Source organism: Sturnus vulgaris, chromosome 3 (genome assembly GCF_052056855.1).
Source record: "Sturnus vulgaris isolate bStuVul1 chromosome 3, bStuVul1.hap1, whole genome shotgun sequence".
In the NCBI taxonomy this organism is placed as follows: Eukaryota; Metazoa; Chordata; class Aves; order Passeriformes; family Sturnidae; genus Sturnus; species Sturnus vulgaris.
Window position 1 is genome coordinate 23,644,598 of NC_142245.1, and position 18,866 is coordinate 23,663,463.

The window sequence follows — 18,866 nt, forward strand, 5'->3', positions numbered from 1 at the left end:
TTTGTTGTTGTTTTTTAAATTAGTGTAAACAAATACCCACTACTCCACATCCGTAAAAGTCTGCTTCAATCCAGCCAAAAGGAATATAGGCCACAGTCCCTCTAGAAGGATGATAAAATTATTTATTCTTACATTAGTTTATGTACACAGTAAAGACATTCAGCTAGAAAAATGCCTCTGTTGTAGTAAGAGATACTCAAACAACTACAAACTATCAATAAATACATTAGAAACATACAGTATGGTGATGTAGAAATACCCTACGCTCTTTTGGTTACTTACCCAGTACAATATTATTGGAAAGTTTTTTGGTATTCTTCATGCAACATCAAAATTCTTCCTGACAATTCATGCTATACAAGATTTTTTTTCCTTATTAGGAATGGGATGAAATTTAAAACCCTGTTTACACGTAGTAAAAAAATCACTGAAAATTGTAACATAAATCTCTTAATTTCTGTACTAAAAAGAACCAATTTAAAGAAGGTTGTCTTTAAAAAAAGTAATTTTCTCAACTAATTCTTTATAAAACAGGCAGTATTTCAAAAGGGATGTTTCCATCACCCAGGATGAATTTGTGCTTCAGAATCTTCAAAGGAATATTCATGGCAAAAAAACCTAAACCCAACCAGTAGGTAGAGGAGAGATTGCAGTATGAACTGCCTAAAACCAAACATGCTTCCAAAATCTGTCTAGGAAAACACTAAACACTTATCCACGTCACTATGCCATCACCTATTCTAACAATTAGAAATAGAGTTTTAATAATATTTAGTTCTCTTCATGCTCAAACTTCTTCACAAACATTTAAATAGCCCTAACCCTTCTGCAAGTGTTATTATCCCCATATGACCTTTGGGGTGGTGGAGGCAGAGAGGGCTGGGAATTTGCCAGGATACAGACCACACACATCCCTTTCATCTTGCCTCCCTCGCTTGTCCGAGTTCTTTATCACTTTCTGTATTTAACACTCAAAGTACTGGAGAGCCCCAGGACACATGGATTGTACATTCCCATCCGTTATTAGTGGTTATTATGCAAGTTGTGTCACTTTGAAAGTTACATGACAAATACTAAAGTAATAATCGACATGAAATCCAGGCTCAGGGCTGATGCCACAGAATGGCACACCACTGTTAGAACAAGTGTGCTCTTTCTGTAACCAAGTGTTATGCATAATTAGTTCTGTTCTACAGCTGAAATGACTCTTGAGGACAACGGTGGTGGTACATACGAATAAAATTTGTTCCTCACAATCTGTCCCCAGGAACATGGAAAGCCCCTATGGTGACTCAGTACATCTTGACATTGTAAAACAAAAAGGACTTCTAGATCAAAACAAAGATTTCACATTTGCTAACCCACCATAAGGTACAGATTACTAAGGTCTCTTCCCCTCCACCCCTGAGTTAGAAAATACATGTGTCTCAATTATGTCCTGAAAACCATGTGGGAAAGTAAATGTCTAGCAGTAAGATTACAGACACAAAATAAAGTATTTTGCCTTCATCTTGGTATCAATCCTTGAATCGTTTAGATTATCAACATCCCGCACAGGAAGGGCATTTTTCATTTTACCAAATTTGCCATCCTGAATTTTCTATCTTACACCTTTCAGTCTGTGCCCCGTTTTGGTTTTTATCCTGCCTAGTTTACTCTTACTCTAAAACCAGTTTAGCTTCCCGCTGTGTCTTGATAAGCTTTGGAGCAGCAGATAATGCCGTGGTGTTTCCCTACCTGACCTGTAAGAGGTGAGAGACGCAAAATTCCGCCACTTGTAATAACGAAATGACTGAGTATGCAAAATTACATCCCTCTTACAGGCATCCAAAGGGCTTTAAAAGGCACATGTGTACTGAGTCACTTCTTCCTCAGTGCCTGATTTTGGTGGTTTTAGTGTGTCTCCAATAAACTCTGTACAATTCATACATTCCCTTGAAGTATGGAAGGAACTTGGAATAAAAATTAAGATCTTCAGACATCACAGTAAGCAGCTGTGTAATCCTTAAACAGATGCTAAAGCTGCACTGGTTGTGAAAATCGGGTTCTTACAGCAACCTCACTCCCTCATCCATTTATCCCCTTCTTCCCCAAACTTCTAGGAGAGAGGAAAAGTTCATGTTACGTGACCTATTCCCCAAGGTCTTCCTGCTGCTGGTAGAGCTGGTAAGGCCAGAAAACATCTCTTTTGCTCAGATGTGGAAGCAAAAGAACAGGAATTTTGCCCCTCTTCCAGCAGCACAGCCAGGAGCTGGCAGACTGGCTGAGTGCCCTGCCTCTGGCCATGTCCTGAGAGGTGAGAAGCACCTGCAGCTTTTGGCTTCAGATGGGGACTGTGGATGTTCACCACCAATGGAAATCAGTCCCAAGGCACTAGGCAGGAATGGAAAGGACACAAGAAAGATGTTGTGACCTGGGGGTACTCTGTACAGCTGAGAAAACAGGCTAAAAAAGTAAGAGGCATTGGCTCCTTCCTCTGGGCTTTCTGGAAAAACACAATTAAAACAAATAAAAAAGATGCAAGATTAAAAACATTGGCAAATGTTTTCCCTGCCTAACTGAAGCCATTCTCCCTGCTTCAAAATTCCAGGAGATGGAGGGATCAAGACACATTGATTCGAAATTGCTAATGTTGAAATGTTTCCATTGCAGACAGGTGAAATGCACTTGCATGTTTGGGCATGGCTTCACTTTTTGTGAGGGAGAGGAGCCCACAGGCCTGCCTGGGCTCCAGGGAATTTACTGGAGGAGGTTCATCTCCAAATGCCAGTCTGGTGATGGGAGCTAAGCATTTCCCCCAGCCTGGACTGAACCAATCTGGATCAAATGCACATTTGCACCAACCTGGACTTCTAGCTGCCTTAAAAGTGCAGTCTTGAAAAAAAGGGTAGAAAAGGAAAGGCTGATGCCTTGGCAGTTCATTATCAGTCCTGTAGTCCAAAGCTGTGAAACATTCTCAGTGGCTTGACTGGTGGCAATTTGCTATTGCATGGCTGGTGTTCACTACAAAAGGAGTTCCTCATGCTTACAGCAGTCACATTGATCAGGCACACTTTTCACAATTCCTCCAGATCAGTTAGATCCACGACCACTTTCAAAAAGAGAGTGTCATCTCTGATGTAGGTGTTCTTTGTGTTTTCCAGGACGGCGTGCGGCACGAAGCGTGGACAGCCAGAGGCAACATTCATTTCTCCATCCGGCCTTTTGAAACTGCTGCTGTTGGGGTCAGCTCTAAATACTTCCACTATGTGATTTTTTTTCCCACTTTGGTCCAAAAGCATAAGTGTAACCTTCTGCTTGAAAGGCCACAGCAGTAGCGAGTCAAACTCGCCCCTCATGACCACGAAGTAGAGGGAGATGTGCGTTCCCTTTCCCGAGCCGTCCCCGTTCAGGTAGGCTCTTGCACACAGCCTGTACCCGCAGCGGCTGGTGTAGAAGGGCTGGCTGGCTATGGACAGCACGCGGCCTTCCACTGCCTCTTTCTTCTTCATGTTGTAGTCCGTGATTTTCCAGATTAATTTCCCGTTGTAGCACGTGCCTTCCAAAAGCTTAAATCGTTCTTCGTTTTTATTGAGCTGTGCTTTGTGAATATTGATCTGGAGATCATGTTTGCTGGACTGATCTTCCAAAACAACTGAGAGAAGAGGGAAAAAAATGAAATAGCAAAAAAAAGAGAGAGATTTGGTAAAATAAAACTGTCAGAGCTCTGAATAAAACAAGCACCCAGACTCAAGCTGGCAAAACTGATCTGCCCTGAGTACAGGCTGTGAACTACAGCTGTTAACTTTTTAAAACTGTAATTGCAGTTGGTAGTTGAATTAGAAAAGCTGGCCACTATAAATCACGAACTCCTGAATAGCACCATGGCCTCCATCACAATGCAGGAGCCAAACCAAGGCCAGCTCTGTGGCTCCGTGGCCCTGCAGTGCCACTGGAGGTCAGGAGACATTGTACAGTAAGGAAAGGCGGGAGAACATTGCACATACCATCACAGTTTGGTCTCAGAATGCAAGAAGGAAGCCCTTTCTAGTGAAGAGCTCCAACTGACTGAGTTCATCCTCATCCACCAGTAAATCAGCAACTCCCCTCTACCTGTGCAGGACAGTGCCAACATACCCAAGCGCTGGTCGTACGTCTCCATCAGGGCAATCTTCTGTTTCATGTTTTCAATTGTGTCAAACAGGGGCCGCAGATCTAATTTGCTTTGCTGCTGGTTTGCCATCTGTATGAGCTGTTTCACTTGTGATTCCAGGCGTGCAGACTTATCCAGGTGACTAGCCAGAGCCTTCCCAGTTCATGCCATTGGAAGAGGGTGGGAAGTAGAGACAAAAGATATCCATAAAACCAGTTATTTGCTTTGAATTAAGATAGTGAAGTCTTTAGCATGTCAGCAAGATATGATGCATTCAAAGAGCTCTGCTGGCTTAGGAACTTATCCCAGTGCTCCTTCATGATTAATTCAGCACATTTACAGACTGAGAATCCTCATTCAGAACCCATTCATGCTGCACCACTTAATTCAACTCATTATTCAAATTTACACCTGCACATTTGCTCTGGGCATTTGACCATGAGGATTTGTACAGTGCTTTTTGCCTAGATGATGTATCCAAAATTCTGTATTGATTAAAATTAAAAGACGATACCATATGTAAAAAAATGGGAAGGTCTTGGGGAGATTTTTTATTGCTATGCTATTAATGACAACTATTACTGGAGAAACATATTTCAGGATGCAAGAAAGCAATTGGTAAGAAAAGTATAATCAGTGTCTCACCTGAGTGCTTACCATCAAGTTGGCATTGTTACCAAACAGTTGTGTATACTGTCTGAATTCTTTCTCACACTTCTTAATGGCATCTGCTAGCTGCTGGATTTTAATCTCTTTACATTCCAGGCTCTTATACAGGTCAGATATCTACAGATGAAAAATCAGAGTGTAAATGCTAAGGAACACCAAAACATAAATGGAGAAATTATAACATATCTGACTATATAAGAGACAGTGGAAAAGTTTACAATGCAAAATCCTCTAAATGAGCTAGATAGAGCATTCCTTAATTCACTATTTGTGAATAAGCACTGAAGGCAAGAATTGCACATAAAGTAATCAGACTTTTGAGCAGATCTGTGTGGCTCCAGGTGCAAAGAGGCTCATATCTCTCATTCCCATCATGATGATCCATTCAACTCTATAGTGGGATAATATATACTAACATGCACATGTGCATGTTTGTTTCTGTGTGTATGTATATGCATTATTTTCCTCTACTGAGCTCTAACCAGCAGAAGAGATGAGTCAGTGATGGATACACACTTCAAAATCAAGTTATAGCAGTTTGGGACTCTTATTTATTGCATAAACAAGCAAAGAGTAAGTCCACCATCATTGGATGCATTCAGTTTAGCAGGACTGGACATACACCCAGTGTCTCCTGCTGGGAGCCAAAGAAATAATCATGATCAGAAAGGTGCTTGCAACTGGCTCTGCTGTCCTCCATGCTCCAAACAGAGCAGGTGATCTGGGCAGCTACAGGCTGCTTTTTGGAGCACCCCGGCCAGTCAATGAGACTTTAAAATACTTTATCTCTAAACCTCATATCCAGTGTAAAGCAGAGACTGAAAGCAAATGAGGTGAGCAATAGCAAGGAGCCTCCCACTGTGCCTGGTGGTGAATATACATGCATGAACACAGAGAGGTTTCCCTGTAATTGACTGACTTCACTAGAAGAGCTTATTCTGTCTTCTGAGGTGTGAAAAGACCATAAAAACAGTCTTTTAAAATGAGCTAAACCGGGCAACAAATGTAGAATCTTGTATCATACTCTAACCAGTCAAGAGCTGGTGAAGAGTGCTCATTAACTATGACTTACCTGTTCTTCCAACCGGGAGTTCTTGTCTAAAATCTGCAGCATGTGTTCCCTCAGGGCACTGTTTTCATGTTCAGCAAGTTTCCCTCTTTTAACCTTAGTGAGGCAGAGAGGGGAAGTGAAAGAATAAAAGAATAAGATAAGCAGAATTTTGAAGCTGTTGGTAAAAAATTTATTGATGCAAACATTCAAAATGTCTCCTTTATGCCTTGAAAGTGAGGGAAGGGCAGTCCTGATTCTCTAGTATTTCAGCTTAGTCAGCCGAAATGGTTGTGAAAGGACATAAATTGGCTATTTTAATTATTCTGAGTGGTTTGGGAGACAAAGTCCAGTCCTGGTACAGACAAAGATCTATAAAACAGTACCTTTACGTGACAGCCATACTGCTTATATGGACAGTCCACTTCTGCCTCGGGACACACAGCGTGGTGCTTTTCAATCTGCATGTATTAATGAAGCAGTTTATGATTAAATAAATACTTAGTAATTTGAAGCACTAATAAAATCTAAATGCCTGCAAAGAGGATGAATAAAGGCCACTGTCACACCACCAATTGCTTTATGAGGAAAATGAGTATTCAGAATCAATAAGCAAGCCAGATATTTTTCCATGCTGCAAAACACCTATGGCTTGCAGTGACAGAATAAGCCACTTATTATGGAGATGGGAGATACATCCCATTTAGAATCGAACAAAGGAAACACTTAGAGCAATAAAATTTTATTGGCACGGGCCAATGTGGTCTGCAGCATAGCTTTCAGTTTTCATAAATGTATGTGATCTGCTGAATCACAGTGTGTGAAAAAAATAATAATAGTACCTCTTTTTTCAGAATTATTTGTGAACAGTTTTGGAGACAAGGCACAGGAAAATCAGGACAGTCATTTTTCTCATGATTCTGAAGAAAAAGAAACAGAACAAGGCAATGGCTTTCATTTTTGTGAAGTAGTATATACAGAGAACTCTATGCAAAAATAATCCCAAACATACAAATACAAACCACATATCACCTTGTTGTTCATAAGAAAGCATCAATAATTGGTATGATTTAAAGCACATTAATTATACTTTCTCCTTCGGCTACTCAGCCAAATTTTGTTTCAGGAGTTAAGTGCCATTGCAATGGCAGAAACTTTTCACTCAACAATATCAAGGGGAAACAGGTGATATGGATTCCTGTGAATGCTTCATAATCTTACCTTTATGTTAATTAACACCACATATGTATTACAGTACTGGCACCTCTCTTCTCTGAATTTACAGAGGTGGCTCAAGTGCTCTTTCAGGTCTTTGCGAAGGATTTGTTCCCGACATCCATCATTAGTGCATTGCATGCTTTCAAACAAACACTGCTGCAGATGCTCCTGCAACACACACCAGCAGATTAAATGCTAAATGGCCAGTGTGACCTGGCACATTTCCTCAAATCAACATCACCTAAGCATTCAGAATATGAATGGACACTGTGATTTACAAAGGCTACATAAAACAAATGGTTCTATTAAAAAAAAAACAAACAAACCCTAAGGCAAAGCTGGAACAAGCTAAAAGCTGTAATATATTACAGCTACTTACAGTGTATAGCTCTCATAATCTTTGTACTTAAACCACATTGCTACAATAACTCTGAAGACACGGGAGCTTAGCTGATCATAAATACACTGAGCTGTCATGAAAATCAAAGGCTTCAAAATTTGATCAAGCAAACCAACCTGATATCGTCCCAGAATTACTTTTGAATTGCAGTTAGGAAAGTTTTTGCAGAATACATGCAAGTTGAGAACTTCTCTTTTACAGCAGTTGTCTTTGAATACCTGCAAAGGAAGCAAACGAGCCTTAATATGCAGTCACATGGGATGATATAAATAATATAAAAGAACAAAATATCACTACAGATCTTCGAGGTGTTCAAGTGTAGATGCCATAATTGTGAGTATGGCTCTTGATAATTAATATTGAAAATTTGTATTGAAACTATAAATTAAACCATTTATGACATTCCTAGTAAGCATAGGGTATTTTCCCCCTCATGTAGTTGTTCCACAGATGTTGATCCATCCCACAACCAGCAGGATTAGTTGCACAGGATTGTATAACCACTGCCAGAGCCTGCCTGTATTTAGAAGAAAACAGCTGGAACTAACAGGCCCAGAAGACCAAAACAGCTCTGTGCATGCTGCTCTATGTTCAAGCAGTGCCTTTGGGATGGAGGTGATGCTGAGATATCCTTTCTGTCACCTCTTCTCAGCTGGGTATGCAGAAGCAAATGAAGCCCCCAGAGCAAACTCTCAGTCTTATTTAGAGATCTTCCTGCACTGTTGTCATCAAAATTTATGAGAAATAGAAGATGGCAAATGGAAAACAAAATCAGACTGTGGACAGTCTGATTATAATTTTCTATCAGGAGTAGGAGAGAGAGGAAGGAGAAATTTGATTTCCCTGGAAAATTTCTGGCAGGATCAGTATTTAGTATGCTTTTAAGCCTTGGAATATAAATAAGGACAAATGAATCCATTATAAAACAAAACAACCAAAATCAACAATAGCTTGCAAAATATAAAGGATGAACTTCTCTTTTCCTCTAAAAGTTACCCAAAAATAAATCAGGTCTTCAGAGTTAATGAGATCTAATGGAGATAGTCAAGAAAGCAAATTATAGCCAAGTGAAAATGAAGACAATCAGATAAACAAGATATCCCAGCAAGACAGGGCATTTAAAAAGCAAGTCAATAAAATCTCCATAAAAAAACAAACATCTGGTGACTTGGGAGGATTGAAAGCTTTGTGAAATTCTTCAACACTTTACTGGAAATACAGAAGACTAGAATGAAATAACTTTACAACATGAGGTAGAAAATGAACCTTTAGCTAGACAGCCATAATTCCTTCCTGGGAGAGCTAAGTACACTGAGTACACTGCTTCCTTTACATTATTTCAGAGGCAAAAACCCTTCTGTGCCCTAAGGACTAAAAGCCACCTTGTTCTCAGCTGTCTTGCCTCTGCCATGTAAATGCTGACTGCTGAAATAAAGCTACAGCCACTTACCTCATGCATTTTTATTGTTTCTTTGTCGACTGGACAGGTGGGTACAGCATTTAACTCTCTAGATCAAAAGAAGAGTCGTGTTAACCCACAGGAAATTTGATTTATTGTATTAAATTGGGCTATGCTATAATCTGACTCTGACAGAAATCAGCAGTAGATAGCATAAAAACAAAACAAAAAAAAGTCCTTGAAAAACATTTTCATCTGGCAACAAGGCAGCCAAATTCTGCCCACAGCTCAAAAAGGGCATAAAGCAGCAACCATGAATACGTAACAGAAAGCAGAGTTTGTCCTAAGAGTGTTCAATGGTAAAAACCACAAGATGTTTTTTAATTAAGTGGACTTCGTCACTCTCTGGCCATCTGCAGCTCACAAATGTCATATCTCAGAAAATCTCATTGGGTGCTTTAAACCCAGCCTTTGTCTACTAGCAGCAGTGCCCTCCTTGCTACGCCAGTAAAAGCAGATCTAATGGCTTCTTTCTTAAAAGGCTTCCAGAAACCCTGTAATAGGCAGCAGGAAAACAGTCACAGAGGCAGCACAAAAGGAGTCAATCCAGAGACAAAGCAGCAAATGGGAAGCACCTAAAATTCATAAAAGGTAATTAATGACATCCATCCAAATAAAGAGGCTCCTCTGCAACCTTTCCAGGTGAAATCCTGCCCTCAGGTACACCAGAGTCCATAATGAATTTCCAGACAGGTCTGGAGGGTAAACTCATTTGTACCAAGCAAGAGGGATGCCAGCAGCCTTGTGATCCGAGTGCAGCATCAGGTAATATTAACACCAGTTTTATAATTCTGCTGAATTCAGAGGAATTATACAGAAGCAAATGAACACAGCCTAATCTAACCACCAGCACCAACAAGGTGAGACATCAATGCAGCAAATTCCTCTGAAAAGCACATTGGCAGACAGACAGACCACAGCAGCACTTCACACAGCACTATCAGCTTACATCAACAGTTTCTTCATGCTGACTTCCCTGCGGTTCACCAGCACCAGGCAAGGTCTTTAGAGACACCTTTAAAACACCGAGCACGCAGTCACTGGGTTCAACAGAGCCCTGCCACTGCCTCCTGCAGCCTCTTACTGTGTCAGTAACCTTATCAGGGCACTCACTGCTGACTTAGAGAAGACGTGGGCTGGTTTTTTAGGAAAGGGAACAAGGGGAGCTTGCGGGCTCGGGAGGAGCGTGCTCTCACCTCAGCGCAAGGATGCAGTGCTGGCAGAAGCGGTGCCCGCATCCCGTCTGGTGCGGGTTGTGCAGGACCAGGTGGCAGTAGGCGCATTTGTAGCGCTCCTCCAGCCTTTCCACAAACTTGTAGTCGGCGTCGGGCTCGAAGTCCAGGGAGCCGGTGCTGGAGGAGTTCTGGCGCGAGAAAATGTCCGAGAGAGCAGCGGGTTCGTCACAGGCCATGGGAGCTGCACTGGGAAGCGAAGCAGACACGGGGACAAGCTCTTCAAATGCTCCCTGGCAGCCACTCGGCCTCAGCGGGATGCTGCAGGCAGGAGGGCTCTCATCTGCAGGGGAGAGACAGGTTTCAGAGGGAAACGTGGTGCCAGCTATGGAAGAACAATAAAACACTCACAGAACCACAAAACAAAGATCACGCCACAAGCATCAAAGCACACTTCTTTGGAAAAGAGCTTCACAATCTGAAAATTATCCCACAGAATTGAGATTTTTATGGTTAGGTTGGGTTTTTATTTTTTTTTCCCGTTTTCTTGTAGCAGTTCTTGGTCTTAAAAAACTACAAGTCTCAGCTGGGAAAAGCAGAGACCAAGTCTTGGTCTTAATGTTCACCAGGAAAGTCTCCACTTAAAGTAGAGCCCACCCACATGAATCTACAAGTTCATTCCACTGTTCAATTTGTGGCTCACAGCAAGGAGCATATTAAAAAAAAAGGCAGCAGGGGGATTTTACCTTCAGTTTAGGTGCTACAGGAGTTGAAGCCTCTTAACATGCCATCTTTCTTCTTCCTGTTCATCATTCATTTCTAGCAGTAAACTCTTATTTTGCTTAATTATGTGCAAGTTTTTTGCTATATTAATTCTGTCTGAAAGAAGTGATGTAAAAAAAAAAAGAAAGAAAAGCAGGGTTGCAATCAGAAGCGTGATGTAAGTTTTTCTTTCAACCTACCATAACTCATAGGCAGCACAGGAATGAAACATTAATTTTCCAACAGGAAAAACCATCAACGTTTGTTCCAAGTCTTAAGTTACAAATCTTGCGATTTGCCACCAGTCCCTCAACCTTGCAGTTGTCTTTTTTGTGAGTAGCTCAAGCTCTAGAGCCACTCTGGTTGGCATTTCTTGCAGCTTTGCACTCAGAAGACGTTTTCCTTGCAGGACTGTATAAAAGCACAATACACCTGAGCTCCCAGATGCTCATTTCACGAGGGAAGTGCTCAGTTTTACAGCAGTGCTGTGGGATGCTGTTTCTCCTCTGTGTGCACCACCTGTCAGTCACTGGAGTCACTCTTACTGGCATCAGCACCTCTCTGAGAGCTCTCACTCATCTCCTGTAAGGTCACCCAGGGCATTTGTTGCTTTTGGAGGGAAGCAGGGCCAGCACATCACCATTAACAACCTTGTGTCTGGCAAGAAACAGTGTGCCCAGTGCTGACACTCCCTCCCTCCCTGCTGCAGTGGCCTCCTGGTCCACAAAAGCAGCAATTATTGAGCTGCCACAGAGCACCTTGGGCTTCAGAGAGCAACATCCATTTTCCTTTCTACTTTAACAATCCATACTGGGTGAGGAAATCCTGCAGACAGATAATGTGCCTGATTCAAAAACACACCAAAGCACTTAACCAATTAAAATGTATTCCACAGCCAACATTTTAAGTGCTCCTGTAACTCAGCACCCTCGTTAGTGGTTGTACACAGTATTCACCTCCCCAGCTTGTGAGAGCCTCCCTGCTTTTCACCAGGCTGAATGTCTGACATACTCCAGCACAACTGATCATCTAACGTCGGTAGCCCTCAGGAATATGAGCCATAATCACATTCCAGCCATTAAAGACTTATTATTCCAACAGGAGTTTGCAAATTACCCTATTTGGTCCCTCCAAATGAACAGCCTTATGCTTCAAATCAGACATGGTTGTCCATTTGCTTCTTTCATTTTTAAACAGCTGATCTTTCCTCCTCTGAAAATGGGGTTCCTGGTTCCCTGACACCTAATAAGGATCAATTCTATTTTCCTCACATCAACCACATATGACAAAATGCAGCCTGAGGGAGTACCAGTCTCATGTCTGGGCTGCCTTGGCAGCAGATGCCAGCAGCAGAGTGTTCCTGCTGCTTCTAAGGCAGATGGAAAGCTGTCACCATTAATTTCCAGAGTACAGACCTCTGCCATAGGCCGCTGACAACCCTGAAAAAAGTTTTCTTCCTCTCTCTTATTACTGCTCTCTCTACCTTTAACTTGGCATCCAATTTCCCCAGTCCTATTATGCTCCAGCACTTACCTCATCTGATGGTATGGTTTAGCAAGCTAATGCCACACTGTGTAAAAACACACTAAAATAAAACCACCACCACCAACAAAAATTCTATGTTTTATCCATTTTGCCTTTAGGGATCTCCCTTAACTCCAAAAACCCCAGCTAGTGTGACATGTTTTAGGCAAAAAAGTTATGGGACATGCTAAAAATAAACAGTCAGCAGCCCAAAATCCCATCCAGAAACTCCTCCAGAGCTTTCACTGCTGATTAAATGAAGCAAAAACCCTCCCATTGCTTTCTCCAAGGAGCACTGTGCTGTGGTACAACACCTTCCAACTCTCTTACTGAAATGAGAGCCTGTATCTCTTTAAACACCTTCATAATGCACCCAACCCAGATCCAGCTCCTAAAAATGGAGACTCTTGGCATCTCCATGAAAGCACCTCCTCCAGCTCAGCCTTGCCCAGGATAGTATTGCACAGCTGAGGGCACCTCAGGGCACAGGAAGGAGCACCCCAGGTGAAAGGGGAGGCTGCCTGCTCAGAGGGCAGAGCAGAAACCTCTGGGTGCCCAGAAGAGGACGGGGCTCATCGCTGCTGCCAGCCTCGCAGGAGCTTTGCTGCAGGAGCTCTGCTGCAGGAGCTTTGCTGCAGGGCTTGCAGCTGTTCTGCTGGAAGGAATGGGCTGCTCCAGGAGGGGGCCTGAGGTTGGCAGTGCTTTGCCCGAGCTGGAGAGGTGCCCGTGTGAATCAGCTGGGGAGACTCAGAGGAGCTGAGAAGCAGCAGCCCTGTGCCAGCCAGCGCTCGGTGGGATGTGATCCAAACCAGCGCAGGCAGCGTGTAATTCCCACCCCAGCACTCACCAGTGACTCAGGGCGGGCTGCAGCAGCTTTGCTCCCACTTCTGGCTTCCAGTGCATGGGCTCTCTGAACTGAAACCAAAGGGAAACTGTCAGGGGAAAAAGTGCTGTTTTGTGACAGTGAGAGCACCTCAGGGTTATCTGAATCAATTTCCTGCTTACGCTGATGCCTGGCCAGCGTAGGTAGGGGCTGAGGTAGCTTTCACTTCTGCTTGCTCACAGCTTCCAGCAAGGGGAAGGTGTCCTGCCATTGTGTATCTGCAATTTTTCAGCACACGTGTGAACTGGTTTAAAATAGCAGAGAGCGGCAGGCTCGTGCTGCATAATGATGCTCTTGTGGCAGACACAGTGCACGCTGTAAAGGGATTTTCACTGCAACTCCACTGCAACAAAACCCACTAACCTATGGAGGCTGTAAAACCTACACATTAAAAGAAAAAAAAAGGGTTTCCCTCTACTGAAATAAATAGAATTAATTCTGCCCACACATAAAAAAGTGGTATGAATCATTAGAAGCTAAGCCCAAGTCCTATAAACAGCTACCAATGAGTGGGAGCTCAAAGGCAGTGCAGGACAAAGAGCTCCCAGCTGCACCTTCCCACCACTTCAGCATCCCAGCCCTGCCTGAACCACAGGCTGCACAAGCAAAATGCTTCTGGAACAACTCCTTCTATGCAGATGCCTTAACCTCACTGGAAATAATCCAAGTGGGAGAATTTTCATGACAAAATAAACTTTATAAATTGGGAGCTATCTAGTTTTAACTACCACCACACCAAAAGCCCAAACATTTTCTAGTAAAATGCTCCACACTTAGAATTGCTTCTTGTTCAGAAACTGAGCAGAACATAATAATAAAGAGAAAAATCAGCATGGGCATGACTTACTAGAATATAAAATTGCCTCAACATTTTAAAGCCATGTTCAAACAGCTCCCCTCCAGCACTGCTGCTCTCTATCTGCAGCACCAGCAGTCAGAATGACAGAGGCTGTGTGGAACCTTGATATCACATTGAGCTAATGTGGACAGATTAACTTCTTCTAGCCACAAAAACATACTTTCTGCACACAAGAAAAACCATTCCTTATGATGTGGTTGCTTTTCTAAAAGAGAACATGTTTTTCCTGTTTTCTCTCATATGAAGTCAAGCCCTCCTGAAGGGTTAGTACATTATTCTATGAGCTGAGAGTGCACCATTACAGCCAAAACTTCCAGGACAACAGGCACTGGGTGCCACCATGTCTCAGACTGAGAAGGGGAAATATCCAGGTTGTTATCACAGATTTGATCACCACACATGGACAGGACCCATGGTTCTGCTGCCCAGCAAATGGGGCTGAGAGCCTGGCTTCTGCCAGGTTCACTGTATGAGGGGAGGGTGCTGCTCAGCCACCCTCCAGGACTGGGGTATTCCCAGCAAAAAGCACCTTCCTCATCTACCAGCTTCTGTGTCATACATACAACAGGGCACAGAAAAAAGGTTATGCACCTACCTTTCTGTAGCTCTAGCTCAGCTCTGTTGCTTTGCCCTAAGACACTTGGTAGGGACAAATCTTAGAAGGTGCTCTGTCCCACCCTCTAAAATTATCTACCTGTTATGGTAGATTAAAACTCTATTAGTCACAGTGGGAAAAGTTTTGTCAAATTTTGAGGTCTAAGATCAAGTCACTTCATTGGGAGGTAACAGGCAGAAAGAGGATGGAGGGGAACACATCTTGCATTAAAACAACCCTCTCCAAGCTGCCTTATAAACTATTAAATTTATAAACAGATTAGCTGCCTCCAGTACTTTTGAATTAAAATAACAAAGCTGTATGATTTAGTACTCTAAGGCTCTCCAAAACCCTACTGCTTTGGGGACAAGAAATATATGCTTCAACTCAACACAGAGTGGAAGAGACAATAGTTTGCTAAATAATGACTAAAAGTATCTATACAGTTCCAGATGCATACTTAAGGTATATCAAGCTATATGGAGTCATGTGAAAACAGGAGATGATGACATCTGACATCACTGGGGGATCATCCTTGTCCCTTCCAGCCCAGGAAGGGTTAGAACATTTTGACTGCTGACAACAAAACGCACTTGCAGAGTCCCCATGTGGGAGATGGACCCTGGCAGCATCATGTGTGTCCCTCCAACACGGAGGCTGAGGAGGGACAGGATCCCCTGTTACACCAGCACAGACCCACTGCTAACACTCAGGGCTCACTCCCACTTCACCTGGCAGCAAGTGAACCTCAGGAATTGCTCTGCTGTTGTCCTAATCACTTAAAAGCTGCAGGGCAGTGACCAGCTGGTACCCAGGAGAGAGTGTTTCTAACAGCAACAATTTCCTATTGGATATGTGCCTGAGCCATCCCAGGGGATGTTACTGCAGAGGACAGAGGAATAAACATTTTCTTTTGTATACAGATATCACTGTATTATTGAAGTTCCAACTGTATTATTACCTCATCCTCAAGGCACAGTAAAACCTTACTAAGCAAGCATCAGTTTGCTCATCTCCATAGGCAAATTTTCACTAAGCAGAGTCAGACAGAAGGGTTTCTTTTGCATAGAGGTACCCTCAAGCATTACAGTAAATTCCCTTAAGACTAGACTTCATCAGGGTTTTAAGACACAGGTTACAACACAACATTACAATTTTTTTTTAAAATACACTCTTACAACTAATGAAGTGTGTCTGGTGCTAAAGCAGCTTTTACAGACAGTTTACTTATTTGCTACATCTACTGTTTTCCCTGGAGGTTCTAAAAATAATTAATTAATTTTGCATTATCAAGAAATCTATTTCTAATCAACACAATATTGTTATGCCTTAAAATAACCTCACTCACAGCTAGAAAATAATGTTGTTGCCATCACTTCTGTGGCAATCCCTGAGTATTTTATCACTATTATATATCACTAATATATTTATTTTTTATTCCCAAGCACCAACAGAAATCTCAGTAAGAAGGCTCTGCCTCTCATCCCTACTGTGGTGCTCATCATCGTAGCACCACTATACCAGTTCAGGGGTTGAACTTGTTTCCCAAGATGTTTTTTGGGTCTGCAGCCTTCCCCCAACCCCTGTGTGCCAAGACCCTGAATAGCCCTTCAGAAATGAGAAATAATTCTGGCAAAATTAAGCTCCTGCCAGCATTAACAAGACACGTTTTGGTAAAGCCATACCTGGAAACTGCAGCTGGTCCTCAATGGGGAGAAAATGAGAGAGACAGAGAGAGAGAGTGTACCAGCGTGAGCTTTGTGGTTAACACAGCAGTATGAGCATTTTAAAACAGCAAGGGAGTGGAAATCCCCCAGAGTAGCTTTGAAAAGATCATGTATAAAAATGTTTTAGAAGTGTTAGGATAAAAGGCAAGCCACTGAAAAGTATTTTGCCTTTCTGCAATGATGTAGGGATTGCAGATTTTACCATCTGGAGCAACACAAGGTTACCAAGGACGTTTCTCACAGTTGGAATCCAAGATACCGAGTAGATTTCACCTTCCACAAAACTGGTGAGTGATGTGATCAAAGAAGCAGTACAAGGGCAGCAGGAAACACACAAGGACATAAGAAACACTCGGGTCCAATGCTGTGAAGCCCTCCACAGTAGCCTTGGCAAAGCCGGGTGAACCCACCCATTGCAGGAAGTGAAGTGGCAGCTCTCAGAGGAGCAGCACTGGCTCGGTCACATCAGCTTCTGCCACAGGCTGCACAGGCAGGTCACATTCTAACAGAACTCCCAAACGGAAATAAAATCCATTTATAGAAAATAAACGTTTTATATGGTTTTGTAATAACTTAAGTGGCCATAAACCCTAATGGTTTTGTTATCTGAACTGAATTGTGCATTCAGGATTCTTGGCAGTCTCCATCTCCCTCTTTCTGCATCAGCCTCCCTCCCCAGTCCAAAATGTGCTGCCCTCGTGGCAATGCCTAAGGCTCTATCTCTACCCCCACTCTTTCTTTATCCTCCTCTGCTTTCTTTCTTTGCTTTCTGGTCTCGTTTTCTTTTTTTTTTTTTTCTTTCTTTCCTAAAGTAACCTATTGCATTTTCTCCGAAAGCAATAATTTTAAAGTCTCTTGTTATTTAAAACACTAGTTTTCCAAATAAAGTTTCTATTCTCTTTTGTACTTAATGCAACATATACCCTCTTTTGCCTTTTCCCTTTAACTGAGCTTTCTCCCAAAGCATTTCTAGCCTATCTCAATTTCCATCTTCCCTCCAAGGAGGTGTCTCAACCTACGGCATGTTTTCCTGAACCTTCCATGAAGCTCTGGAACAGACAAAGCATTGCATCATGAAGTCAGTGGCAAAAGGAAAGGCACCAATTTGCAGGCATGCTGCTTCTTTATGGGATCAATTAAATTGATTTGAGTCGCATTTCTCAGCACAACATAAACTCCCTTCTGTGGTCAAGCTTTTTAACGCAGAAGGTGTCCTTTCATCCCTGCCATCAGCACCTGTCCTCAGGCTGCTTCCTGCTCAGGCTGTAGACCACACACCACCTGTGACCAGGCTGACACCAGAACAGCACAACAGCTGGCACACAGGCTTTCCTTGAGCCTGGCAGCTCTCAGGGAAAGGCACATCCAGCTGGATTCCTCGGGAGGAGGCAGCGCTGCAGAAAGTGTAGTGCTCTGCAGGCATGGCTCCAGGAAGTGCCATCTGCTTCTGGGAAGCTTTGGGGAAAACCCCAAATGGAGAAGTTGAGTGGGAGCAGGATCTTAATTTTAAACAGCTTGACTCTGCAAGTGAATAGAGAGCAGTGGGCCAGTGTTATTGTTTGTGAGCAGCCTTTGACCTCCTCCAGCGCCAAGCACAGTGCTGAAACCCTCACCAAATTTCAAACAAACTCAAGGGGATGAACTTGAGTGAAAAGACAGACAGCAACAGCATTTAGGAAACAGAATGAAGGAAGAGACAGAAAAACAATATAAAGAAACAAAATGTACTGAACAAAAAACCAGTAAGGGGCACAGAGCAAGACAACTGACAAGCTTTATTTTTTTATCTTTTACTATACTGAAGCCAAAGTGAGTACTTGCTTTTCCTAACAAATAATTGGCCATTACAAATTTTGCAGAACTAGGTCTGTGGGGCTTTCAAATTCACATCTCTTTCTCTGCCCTATAGGGACACACTGTTCAGGACTTCAGCTGATCTGACCATTCAGATGGCTTGGCCATGAATATCTGTTTGAGGCACAAGAGATTCTTGGTTTTAATTTTCCACGCCCAGATCCTTTGACTCAGTCTTAATGAAGAACTTTACCAGCATCTGTACAGAAATCTATGAATCAACTCAATGGTTATTCATCTGAATTACTAGGGTTAACTCAATTTTTTTAACACATACAGGTGTCTGATGACATGCAGACACATTTTTCTAGCCACAGCTGCCACTGAAAATGTAACTGCTAATGTCACTGCTAATGTAAAAACCCAGATGCTATCGGGGACCCATGAACTTGCTGTTGGGAAAGTGGTGACAGCAAAGATTGTCACCATTTTCTTTCCTTAAAAAGAAAAAAAAATCAACAGGAGAAAGGATGTGTTCTTAAAAAGTCCCTCCCATGAGGACACGCTGGAGATCTACTGAGATAAGAACCAGGAGTGGTGCTTTCCCATGGCCCCTTCTCCAAG

At 42.6% G+C, this 18,866-nt stretch overlaps 1 protein-coding gene across 3 annotated transcripts; it reads right to left on the minus strand.

Moving 5' to 3' along the window:
* Positions 1-102: 102 nt before the first annotated feature.
* Positions 103-17,518, minus strand: TRAF5 (TNF receptor associated factor 5). 3 transcript variants are annotated; one of them, XM_088161200.1, is made up of 12 exons: positions 13,232-17,518; positions 10,845-10,977; positions 10,123-10,441; positions 8,918-8,975; positions 7,584-7,685; positions 7,071-7,235; positions 6,692-6,769; positions 6,236-6,310; positions 5,874-5,966; positions 4,778-4,918; positions 4,117-4,285; positions 103-3,634 (listed from the first exon to the last, which is right to left on the minus strand). In XM_088161200.1, the coding sequence occupies exons 3-12, from the start codon at positions 10,335-10,337 to the stop codon at positions 3,057-3,059; spliced, it is 1,674 nt and encodes a 557-aa protein (XP_088017326.1). In that variant the 5' UTR covers positions 10,338-10,441; positions 10,845-10,977; positions 13,232-17,518; the 3' UTR covers positions 103-3,056. The 3 variants fall into 3 exon arrangements, with proteins under 3 accessions (XP_088017326.1, XP_088017327.1, XP_014732415.2); XM_088161201.1 differs by lacking the exon at positions 13,232-17,518 and having other exon boundaries at positions 4,790-4,918; positions 10,845-13,005; XM_014876929.2 differs by lacking the exon at positions 13,232-17,518 and having other exon boundaries at positions 10,123-10,347; positions 10,845-12,994.
* Between the last annotated feature and the right edge of the window lie 1,348 nt (positions 17,519-18,866).